This window comes from Nematolebias whitei, chromosome 10 (assembly GCF_014905685.2).
Source record: "Nematolebias whitei isolate Nwh7 chromosome 10, NemWhi1, whole genome shotgun sequence".
In the NCBI taxonomy this organism is placed as follows: domain Eukaryota; kingdom Metazoa; phylum Chordata; class Actinopteri; order Cyprinodontiformes; family Rivulidae; genus Nematolebias; species Nematolebias whitei.
In genome coordinates, this window is record NC_056507.1 from 13,465,612 (window position 1) to 13,478,622 (window position 13,011).

Genomic DNA, 13,011 nt, shown 5'->3' on the forward strand with positions numbered 1-13,011 from the left:
AAATCCTTCCCACACTCTTGCAATATTCCAAACAATGTTTCTAAACTCTAAACACTCTAAAAGAGCACAGAATATCATTTCAGCTCTGTGCCTCCGCTGCTCTCAGCCACCTGCAAGTGTTCTTGGCCACGCCCACTTCTCTGCTCTGCACGGAGAACAGCTGATCAGCTGCAGCAGGAAGCTTATCCTGCAGTATGGGCTGCACAAAGATGCAGCAGGTGCTAAATAATTTAAAATAATTCATTTTAAATAAAAATTCCATGCCGATCATGCAGCTCATCCATCAATTAGCCATTTGTGTGTCATATCCAATCTTATTTTGAAAAACCACGATAAACAAACCATGATAAACAAACCGTGACGTAACAAGGGACTACTGTATAAAAAACAGACAAGATGAACATTAGTTATAATCTCTACCATCACCAGCACAAAAGATCTTTGTGCATTTTCAAATTCTTAGCCTTTCTTCTCATCTTTAAGTGCATTTTATTATACATCAGCAGGCTCAAACTATGCTGGGATTTTACCCGAGAGCAAAATTAAAAATAAATAAGTAAAAATACCAAAGTACAATTTTAGAAAAAAATATCTGTATCAAGATATGCCAATATTTTTGAAAACTCACATCCTGTTTGGCACCAAATTTCTGTCCAATAGCAAATTTATGCCCTGAAACCTGGCCTTTATTTTGCTTTAGCTTGAAAAAAATATGTTACAGAGTTTTCTTTTTATGACTTAAATCTATCTGAGTCATAGATTAGAACGTCAAGAAACGAACCTGTCATGATTAGTTCAGGTTGCAAACATAAAACTCCTACTGTTGTGTTTTCAAGTCATGTGGTAAAACAACAAACTATCTCTTATATTTTCAAGTTCTTTTTATTTTACTTTATTTTATTTGCCAAAACTAAACATTTTTTAACAGATTCTGATTTACTGTGAAACACCTTTTCTGATCATGACATTTTAAAATATCAATTTATGAAAGTAAGTCAGTTTAAAGTTGGAAAACAGAAAGTTATTTTAAAGAAAGAGTTTTAAAACTGCAAAATTGTTCTGCAGGTTTTTACAGGTACCTAAACTCACCTTCTAGTGCTCATGCATTTCACAGGAGAAGGCACATAAGGAACATTTAAACATAAAAAATTTATGAAATATGCATCTTATATCATAAATATCATAAACAGTACATTGCTCGGTCAATTGCTGGTGAATTTGTTATCTCACAGCACATAATGATGGTTTGTAAGAAACGTTCAGGCATGGAAAGTTTAGTGCTGAATTGTCTAAAAGCCTACTGGTAATTATGTTTTGTGTTCACCAAAGAAAAGTAAACAACGATTAGTTTGAAAGTTACCAGTCTTTTCTTATTATTTATTATGACTTATTTTTTGGGTTCAGACCAGACAAGAACCTGGCAGAGCAGGGTCAGGCTGGACACACAGGGCTTGGAGAATGGAGGCCACAAGGCAGAAGCTTCTGCTTCTGCAGTGCCAATGTCTGCCTCCTGCCAGACTCCCTGGCCAGGTTCAACAACCTGTCGGACACACAAAGAAGAGCTCGTGAGGTGGGTAAGAGAATTCGCAACGGAGCCAGTCGACCCCAGATTAAAATCTACATTGACTCACCGACCAACACCTCCATCAGGTGAGTGGCGTTTTCTCCAGAGTTCCTTCCTTTAGTTGCAGAGGCTAAATCAACACTTTTAAAACATCTTCCTTTCTGTTCTGTTTAGTGCGGCGTCATTCAGCAGTCTAGCTACAGGTTTCCGCCGCACTTCCTCTCTGGATCAGCGTCCAGAGCAAACACACACCACCAATGGCCCGGCCGAAACAGAAACTGAACCCGTCACTGAGTGCCCAGTTCATCCCCCAGGAGCCACCGACTGCCCTGTTCACCCCCCTACAGGAGAGCAGGGCTTCACTGATTGCCCTGTTCACCATGATGCATCAGACACCACAGCAGACTGTCCCCTTCACTCCACAGAGACCAACAGCAGCTCAGACTGTCCTGTTCAGACCTCAGGGGAACCTGCAGACTGCCCCATGCATTCCACTGGAGGTCAAAGTGGCTCTGGCCATCATGACTGCCCCATGCATGGAGAAGGGATGCAGCAAAAAAATCCTACAGACTGCCCACTTCACACCTCAGGGGTTCAAATCAGCATCAGTGCTCCAGAACCAGAAGCCCAGGAGGAGGAGGCTGAGACTGGTAATCACAGAGAGATGGCTGGAGGAGACATGGGCATGACTGCTTCTCGGGAGTCCCTCACTCGTTACCACTGTGGTGACATCACTGTAGGGATATCCTCCAATAATACTCTCTCTCATGTCCCACGCACTTCTATCTTCAAGCGTCCAGGACGGAAACGTCGTCATGGAGATGAGACATTTGACCATGAGATCTCTGCCTTTTTCCCTGCCAACCTGGATTTTCTTGCTCTACAGGAAGTATTTGACCATGGATCGACAACAAGACTGCGGCGGCAGCTGCACCGCTACTTCCCTTATGTGCTTAGTGATGTTGGGCGGTATGGCTGGAAAGGCTGCTGTTCCAGGTTCAAATTCTTGAACAGCGGCCTAATGCTGGCCAGTCGCTACCCAATCTTGGACGCACGGTTTGAGTGCTACCCCAACGGGAGAGGAGAGGATGCTTTGGCAGCCAAAGGGGCACTGTTTGCCAAGGTTAGTGGTTTGACTTTTTCTACTGGTTCTGCTTTTATTTATCTTGTGGGAGGTAAAGCTTCAGGATGAGCCCTATTTCCTAGTAGTTCCCCTCCCCCTAGATTTTGAATGTCCTTGTCTCAAGGGGTGGCAATCAAAATATAAGAAATGGGACACCTCTTCAAAAAGTTGACACATTATCAATTGCTTTTACATACACAGATGCAATGTGTTTTTGCTCAAGTTCTTATCTACCTTATTCCTAGGCCCCATGGTGCCTTGCATGAATTATGGGTGTGACTTCCAGTGCAGAATAAGGCTGATGTGATGAAATATTAAGCACATAGACAGATAGTAGCAAAAATAAAAAATATCTCAAGAACTAAAATGGTGATTTCTACCAAACTTTGAACACTTAGTCAGGACAACAACCTGAGTTGTTCTTTATAATATGGCAATGGTGAACATCTGCACATTTAAAGCATGTGGCCCTCATGTAAAAATTCACTTTCTTTCAATCACCTCCATTCACACAAATATGTCTGTTTTACCGAGTTTACCAGTGTCACTAACACACATGCCTCAGTAATGTGGAAACAAAAATGAATTATTGTAACATTGTTAAGGTTTTGAGCTTTAAACATATGCTAATAAATTAACTAATTACTTGATTGCTGTATATTTCAACGTATAAGTTGCACCTTTTTGCATAAATTTGCAAGTCCTGTGACTTACACACCAAAGCGACTAATATACGTTTTTCCCCATATTTATAACCCAATTTTGGCTGAGATCTAACAATTTCATTCATTCTGACCTGGGAAATATTGATCACTACCATTTTCAGTCACTAGAGGGCCCTAAGCAATATGTCTAGCCAAGTGTCTCATTAATAGGTAAAAGTGGCAATTAATGAGATACTTGGCTTGCCATACCAAGCCACCTTCATCTCGCTCCAGAACTCCTGGAGCAGACGTCAAATCAGCTGCATTTTACCGTGCCGCCCAGGTGAAATGCAGTTGATTTGACCATTAAAGTGCATTTTTTAAGGAAAAGTTCAACTGAGACACACCTTTGGTATAATGTTGAGCAAACAAATAATTATTTTTAGGTGCTACTCTTGTTAAATTTGGACAAAATGCACAGTGAATCCTCCCTCTGCACACTTTCGCAAATCAATTTTTGAAATGCAGCTGATTTGACCGTTAAAGTGCATTTATTAAGAAAAGTTCATCTGAGACACACCTTTGCTATAATGTCGAGCAAACAAGTAATTGTTTTTAAGAGCTAATCTTGTTAAATTCTTGTTAAAGTCCTTCCATGCACGCTACGCGGCTGCCATTCGGCAGCCAATCGATTTTTGGCACCTTGGCCCATGCTTCAGTGCGGTCAGCGGTAACGCATATCAAACACAACTCGTCAACAATGACGCATAATAAATGCAACTTATATGGCGAAGTGAGTCAGATTGGCTGCATTTTTAAGACAATCACCAAATCTGTCATGCAAGTTCACTTGCTGTGGTGAATCCTGCAGAAGAGTGCAGCTGAAAAAAGAAACTGCTCCTTTAATTAGTGCATTTAAGCTGATGTGCATTAAACTATTACAGAAAGGAGACACATCCTGCTCTGATTCAGTTTGTTGTCTGTTATCTGTATAGCATCAATCAGACCCTTTCAGCTCTGAGAGATTGGTTGTGTATGAATTTTTCACAATTAGTTGTGCAATGTTGATGCATACATACCAGCTCATTAAGCTGGTTGCTTTTATGAAATGTATTGATGCGAGCTACGTGCACAACGAGGGGATTTCAGCTGCCTTTGTACTTTTCCATGAGTTCTCCATTTCCATACCAGCAATCGTTACTCTGTACAATAACTAAACAGAAGAAGCAACCGTGCCGAATTTAAAGCCTTCAATGCAATAAATCACTGTTGAAACAAGCCACAATGCCAAAACTAAAAGGGTTTTGTGTGTGTATGTGTGTATCTAACAGGATGTGAGTCCATTAATCAGCCACATATTGTGACTGGCAGAATGTGAATATGAATCAGATCCAGTCCCTGCTGAGCTGGGTCGGCATTATGTGACCAGATGCAGATGATAGGTGCATGTAAAGGCATGCTCACATGTGCTTTTACATGCCCTAACATACCTCAGATCTAATAAAGACCCACTACATCACAGCTTGCATGCTGACAGCCTCATCCTGTTTCTCTGCTGCCTGCTGCCTGCTTACAAGCTGCTGCACTTTCTTGTTTCGCTGCCTTCGTGTATGTGAGGTCACTCCAGGTCATATTTGTAAGGTGGCTGTGAGCCAGCTGGCAGGTAAAAGTCTCACTGAAAGGGGAGGGAAAAAGCTAGCAATGTTTAACAGAATGGCTCTCCCTGAGCTGGATTATTTCTGCTCTGAATGGTAACACGTCAGATGCTACTCCTCAAAAGAGTAAATACCTACGTTTTACTGCTGTGATGTCAAAAAGTAATAAAATGTGTAGCTGCTGGAACTTACCAAAATATATGTTTACACACACAAGAGCAAAGAAAATGTAACGAAAACCCCAATGTTCCCTTCAAGTTTAAATTGCATGGCAAGAAAATCTGACAAATAGGAAGAATGTTTCCATTTTAAAGTTATTTACACAATAAATTTCCTCTATAAAATGTTATTGTCAATTTATTGATGAAAATTTATAAAACTCCTTTCAAAACCACATTAAATTTGAAAATGGAATGGCTAAAAGCTAAAGGTGCAAAACGCTAGGTAAAAGCTTACAATATCAGAACCTTAACGTATTTTTTTTTCACAGTAATTATCCTGGTTAGATATTCATGAGTCTAAAAACTTCAGGGTAGAAGCTGTTCCTCAGTCTAGTGGTTCTACACTTAATGCTCCTCAACCTCCTGCCTGAGGACAGCAGGGCAAAAAGTGTGTGTGCTGGGTGAGTGGGGTCCTTCATGATGCAGGTGGCCCTGCTTGTATATGTAACTTGTAACTGCTTGTATATCAATGTTCATCTCATTTTGAAGACGGGTGCTAGGGCATTTTGTTTTTGTTTAGGCCTCTATAGTTTTCAAGTTATTGAACATTATTTACAATTATTTCCCCAATATAAATAATGATATTTCTTTATGTTCTTGAAAATAATTATTGTCTTTGAAAACTGCTTCAACATTCTTGCTTGTTGTCTTGTAACTTTTAGTTATGCTGCTGTGTTCATTCGTACTCATCTGCTCACACGGACTCATGTTTGTGCTGCCGTTTGGCGTATTGTTTTTATACTACTAGTGCTTAGTGTATTTTTAGTTAACGTTTTTCTTAGTTCATATCTTAGATCTTATTACTGTTTTTCTTTTACATTTTATACTTTTGTTGGATGTAACTTGGACCATGTGTACACAATTTCATTCCACCACATGTACCACATGACAAATAAAGAAACTTGAATCCTTAAAATATTACAAAGTATGCTGAATTGCATTGCAAAATACAAATTTAAAAAATATAAATCAGAAACTAAAGCAATAGTACACTAGTCCAATGTCTCAGTTTGTTCATGACCACCTTTATGCATCTACAGTATTCGATAATAACATGCTGTTCAGTACCTTACATTTTATTAGGCATGACATAAATTACATGCTTAGTTTTTAAATTAGGATGTTCAAAAGCACCGTAAGGTCCTGTTTCAGTGGATGAGCACTCCTTCACAGTGCAGCAACAAATCAGCAGTGCTGTGTGTTTCTCCCCTCACTGTGCTTTGGATTGATTCTGCTTGTTGTCCGCCTGCTTCACGGCTGAACCTGAGTATTTCTTTACCTTGTAAATCTGCTTTGGAGACGCTCCAACCATGATGTGCTCGTCGTGTTACAAAGTGAGGGAGATGCGAACATTGTTGACCAAAGCACACGCAGCCCACCATGAAGCAGAGAAACTAAACATTGGCATCAAAACAACAGCCGAGACTCATGTTGAACTAAAGTGACTTGACATTTCCTCTTTATTAAATATATTTTGCTAAACGCTAACCCTTTTAATCCTTTTTTTTCTGATGACTAACTCTAAAATGACATGCCTTGTACTTCGCAAATCAAGAATTTTGTCATTCATTTTGATAAATAAAGCTCTCGCAGTTTATTTTTTCTAATTTACTTAATTATCATAAACATCCTTTGTTTAGCTTTTAAAAGAAAGAGTCCTTGAATATGAGGAGTCGGCTCATTGTGTTTATTAGCACCTGAACACAGAACGATACACTCTGATTTTCATGCAACACAAAACTGCATTAAAAAATGCAAATGTCTTTTTACAGTACTGAAAATGAATTAAACACAAATAGATCTTTTATTACATTTGACAAACAGAATAGAGATCTACTACGGTGGCCCTGAGGTGTAAATGAACAACATTTGAAAAAAAAAACAGAATTACATTAAACTAAATTGGGGGTGACAAGTATTTTAGAGTAACAGGGAGGACAGTTGACTCTGGGACTCAATGTATTTTTTATAACTTAAGCATAAAAAATATTTTTGATATCATAAAAAGTCACTGGATGAGAACTATTATAAATAGTACTATTAAAAATGATTTAAAAATGACTTTTTTATTACTTAGAATTGTAACTTAATTTCAGGAAGCATACATGGCTGTAAACCCATGTTGCATTTAAAATTTGATTTAATTATTAAATTTTTTTATATATATAAATTAAATAAATTGAATAAATTAATTAATTAAATAAGTTCATCTTGTGTACATATGGTTGATTTTTTTTGGTAGAGGGGAGTCAAACATATAAGATGAGATTAATAAAATAAATATTAACCCACCTTTAAACAAAATATACCACATTATGACATGGGGACTCAAAAGGCACTGAATAGTTGGAATGACCCTAATGTACATTGTTATGTTGTTCTGTTTTATGTTGTTAAAACACACACACACACACACACACACACACACTACTTCCATTTTGGCTTAATGTAATTCCGTTTTATTAAATTTTTTAATGTATATCCATTTTTTCACCACTTCCACTTTGGCCACTTCTGCTTTTGCTAATTGTAATTCTGTTGCTGTGTTTTTATTGTTTTTTCAAATGTAATTTCCTTTTTTTTTTAAATGTAATTCCTTTTTTTTTTTTTTTTCAATTGTTGTTCATTTGCACCTCAGGGCCACCGTAATCTTCTGTTGTAAAATTGTTAATATAACATGAAAGTCACCTCTAGCACATACACCTTAGGTTCAATGAGGACTGAAGTTACAAAAAAAAAAAAAAAGAATCAAAACACTAAAAATAACTGCAAATCATTAATAAGGTATTTATTTCGGCAATCAATGCTACAAAAACAACAAAATGTATCAAATAAGTCAAACCTTGGGTACATGTATGACCGCAAAGGAAAGTTCACACGAAGATGGATGCAAATTAAATCAATATGTTTTCATCAACCAGCATCCATCCCAGAGCTGGAGAACAAACAGCACCGTTAATAAGTGTCAAACCGAATTTCCTGCTTCACTCCTAACAGCAAATGCAGGAAGTTAAGGAAACAGTCACGATGTGTGGCTCGCTGTAACATTTGATTATTTAAATTAAAGGATGTAAACACAGTCGCAGTGAAGATCAATAACACGGCGGATGCAGCTTCATCTACGAGTAAAACTGAATTACCGGATCATAAATGTTCTCATGTGTTGTCAAAACCACAACCCAGTGATTTAACTGTGAGGTCTTTCACTCTGAAATCTTTTTTATTCTTGAAAACATACGATCAGGAGACACAGGGGCAAAAACTGAACACACGAGATTTAAAAAGTAAGAAAAAGAAAACCACAGAAACAAAACAGCAAACTTTGAAAGAAGAGCTACAAAAATCACAGATCATGATTAAAAATATTTAAAACTACATTTTTATCAGTTCAGCAAAACTATTTATGGGTGAAACGTTTGCAAATTATAATCCAGTTTTTTTTTACAGCATCACTTTTTTATTTATCGCCCCCACCAAAGGTGAAACATGAAAATGCATTCCGTCAATGAATGCTTGGTCTTTAATGTTTCGGCATGTTTTGCCTTGACTTCATGTTGCTCTTATTGATCACCTTCCGTTTTTTGTATTTTCCTTGTAACCTGCTCGTCTCGTGGCCAGCTGCAAGCTTTGATCTGCCTGCTGCTGACTCTTCATCACTCTTCATCCCTCAGACGTCTTGGCAGCTTCCCAGGGCGAAGCCCTCGTTTCCCTTCTATGAACCTTCAGCTCGCTTCACCACCAGCCGGGATGCTTCGTATTAGATGCAGTTCATTTGAAGCACCTGGCGTTCACGCTGTGTTTCTCTTTACTGACCTGATGGTTTGATTGTTTTGTACATTTGAAACATGTTGCTTTGCTGTTATAATGACCGTCTTGTTTACTTGGTTTACTGTGGTGTTTCTGCTCTACGTTCCTTAAAAAACAACAACTGGTCAGTTCTCCCGTTTGTAGTATGACATATGCAGGATATATTCATACTGTTTAAGACGGGTTCTTCATTTTTCTGACTGTGTAAATGCGTGCGTTGAGTTTAACAAAAATGTAACGAGAGAGACGTTAATTATCTTTGACCCATCAAAATGAATGCGGTCATTTATTTGCAGAATCAAAGTTTAACATCACACATTTACATTAATTTGGCAGAATATGAAAACAATAACATGGCTAGTTTCACAGAAAGTTGGAACAATACGGAGATTGTCCTCACTTCTCAGCAAAACAACAGACATCAATCACACGGCGGTGATTGAGAACTTTGCTTTAGATATTTCTAAAATATCTGTAATGATTTTAGGAGAAAGGAGAGTTTAAGATGGAAAATGGAGATTTATCTTACAGAGAGATGTGTGAGGGAATTAATCTGTTTGACCAGAAACGTGCACGCTCTTTGGGGAATCAGCTTGGCCACGGTACACTTGGTCGAAAATAGAACCTTCTACCTGGTTGATGATAAAATCAGCGTCGGCGTAGGGTTCCTTTCTGACTCTTTCAGCGTCTCCATGAGGACAGCCAAACCCTTAGAGAGTCGTGCGAGGTTATCCAAACTGAAGTTATACTCCCAAAATCCTCTCTGCATCCTGGAATGTCAGAATTCTGAACTCCTTCAGAACTCTCTTCAGAGAGTTAAACTCTGGAACTCTTTACTCTTTTTCACTCTTTCACTCTTTCACTCATAGCTCTTGTTCACTCTCTGGCGAGAACCGGGAAGTTGCCACATTTAAATGAGTTGACTTCCGGGTCATTTTAGAGCTTTCTGATTGGTGGATGGACCAGATCAGAGGTGTGGTTTGTGATGTAAGGTGTTATCAAAGTCAAGGGCAGAGAATGAGATTGTTTAAAAACAGACAGAAAGATTATTGGAGAAAACCAGACTTCGTGGAGTCAAACTCTCCTGTATCTTCTGTGAAGATTAAACATGACATTTCTTCTCAGTAAACATTTTAGTTGACCGAAAGTCGACCTTTAACATACTTACAAATTTGCTCATTGAAGACAGAAAAATCAAGAAATGCATATTACCCTGATTTCTTCTTTGAATGAGGAATAAAAATCATTACTTACTGTTTATGTAAATAAAATGAGTAGTTCTCTTCAACCTGTAAACATTGAGTGAACTAACACAATTTGATTATCAAACATTTGTAAAATAGTAATGATCATAGAGAATTGTCTTTTCTACTTGATTAATTCAAGAAAGAAAGTCTCCAGATGGCTCAAACTGTATTTCTGGATGCAGATCAATGAAATAACAGTCTCTGTCCATCTGGTCAGTTTTGACATGGGCCTAGTCCACTACACGTTCTACATCTCTGTGGTGTACACTATGTTGAACTGCAACCATTTCCACCATTTCCAATACCATGCACAAAAATGGAGAAGGTGGATTTTTTTTTTTCTTTTGCTGCATAATCAGTCAATGCTGCATGTTAGTTTGACAGGATGTTTGGTCTAATTTATTAAGTAAATGAGGCTATCACATCAAAAACCAACCACAATCATCCTCTGCTATTCTTCCTTTATTAGCTTCTTCCAATTGTGAACGATTTATTGCTCAAGTTAGATTTCAGTGTCTTGAAAATGTAACTCAAGGGACACGTAGATTCGAGTGATTTCCCTATGGAGGTGTTTACATGGCAAACAGCAGTGGGTCAGCAGAGTAAATCTGAATTATGATACACAAGAGAGCAGGAGGAGGAGGGAAAGAGAAGGAAAGAAAGAATATTAATTAAAAAATGTTTCCCTGAAGAGAGAAAAGCCAACCCTGGCTCTGTAATTAAAGCTTTTCAGGCTCAACATTCATCCCTCTCTCATAATTATTAGAAACTACTAAGTGCATGGTTGATGAGTCACGTGTGAGTTTGTGAGTAAATACACAATTTGAATGCTTTACTATGGATTAGGGCGGACAACTGGGACAGGCTCAAATCCAGATTGAATAATGGAAATCAGTGGGAGAAGACCCCAAATCCACTACCGGCTTCTAATGACCTGAAGGACCTTCATTCACGATGGACATTACAAATTATTGACTCAGATTGCTTTCCGGCCAGGAGCCAAAGTGATTTAGTGGCATGTCTGTGAAGAGTTTGAACTCCTCCTTATTGAATGTGCAGGTCAGCTCTTTGTCTTTTTAACGATAAAGACTCACTGTTGTGTTCAAACAGGCTTTTATGATGTGACATGGTATCATTACTGAATTTCTTCATCACACTCAGAATCGTAGAGTTAAATGGTTTAAGCTGACAAATTTAAAAGTACTGTATACGTTTTTACTCAGGTATCTTATTCTGCTGAAGTATTTTTATGTAACTTGGTTGACTGGAGTTTTGTTTTATTGCCTTGAGTTCTCTTGTATTCCTGAAGGCCTTTTTTTCCCTCACAAAATTTTTGGTATTTGACTCTTGCAAGTTATATTCTGTGATTGCTTATGAAATGTTGAATTGCTAAAAGCCCAGCATTCCTTAAAGCAATGCATTTTACTCATCACACTTCATGGCAGAGTTTTAATTCAAGGTGACTCTCAGCTGTAACCACATAAACGTTACCTTAATACCTATAAGTTTGAGTGAGTTATAGCTTGTTTTGTGTTGGAAAAAGGTGAATTATATGTGGCTTCAGTCTTAATGTGGGTTGAGTCGACAATGTTTGTTTTTTAATGTTTCGTTAAAATCTATCCAGTGGTTCAAATGGTAATTGGCTAACAGACAAAAAAGGTTGTACAAGTTAAAGTCAACATTTAATCAAAGGTCTACTACGGGGCGGCATGGTAATGCAGTTGGTAGAGCTGCTGCCTCTCAGCGAGAAGGTAACCGGTTCAAATCCCGGCCGGGGGGCTTTCTGGGTGGAGTTTGAATGTTCTCTCCGTGCATGTGTGGGTTTTCTCCAGGTGCTCCGGTTTCCTCCCATAGACCATAAACATGCATGTTAGTCTGATTGGTAACTCTAATTGTCCCTAGATGTAAGTGAGAGAGTGAATGGTTGTTTGTCTCATTTGTCTCTTTGTGTCCCTGTGATGGGCTGGAGACCTGTCCAGGGTGTCCCTGCCTCTCACACTGTGAGTGTCCAGTGGCACCAGTAAACTGAAAAGAAAGAAGCAGGTAAAGATGATGGATGCCTTAACTGGAGTTAGTAAACAATCATATCTTTCCAGTTTTAGCTTCTCTCCATTGGCTCCCTGTCAAATTCAGAATTGAATTCAAACTCTTACTTCTAACCTACAAAGCTCTCAATAACCTAGCTCCATATTATATTAGATACCTTACTGTTCCATATTTTCCTAACAAAGCACTTCGCTTTCAGACTGCAGGCTTACTTACGGTTCCTAGAGTTTCCAAAAGCAGAATGGGAGTAAGATCTTTCTGTTATCAGGCTCCTCTCTTGTAGAACCAACTTCCAGTTTCTGTCCGTAAGACTGACACATTGTTCAGTTTTCAGACTGGGCTTAAGACTTTCCTTTTTCATAAATCCTATAGTTAGAGTTGACTTGTTATGCTGCCATAGGCTTAGACTACTAGAGGACAAATTGACCTCATTTCCTTAAATGAATTGTTAAAACTGAATAGTTTTCATTTGATACTATTTCAATTTTAACGTGATTCTCGACCTGCCATTGTGTATGTGTTCCTCCTTCCTGTTCCTCTCAAACCCAGCCAGTCAAAGCAGATGACCACTTGTCCAGAGCCTGGTTCTGCTAAAGGTTTCTTCCTCATGAGGGAGTTTTTCCTTTCCACTGTCGCCTTCATGCTTGCTCAAAACGAGTGTCTGCGATGAAGTCAGACTCAAAGCAGTCTGCTCCTCAGATAAA

At 38.4% G+C, this 13,011-nt stretch overlaps 1 protein-coding gene across 1 annotated transcript in view; it reads left to right on the plus strand.

The window, feature by feature from the left end:
• Positions 1 to 13,011, plus strand: part of smpd3 (sphingomyelin phosphodiesterase 3) — a 37,695-nt gene that overhangs the window by 737 nt on the left and 23,947 nt on the right. Inside the window, exons 2-3 of the mRNA XM_037682661.1 lie at positions 1,405 to 1,650; positions 1,739 to 2,687. Of these exons, the coding sequence (XP_037538589.1) occupies positions 1,405 to 1,650; positions 1,739 to 2,687 (1,195 nt within the window). The remainder of the gene's footprint in view (positions 1 to 1,404; positions 1,651 to 1,738; positions 2,688 to 13,011) is intronic.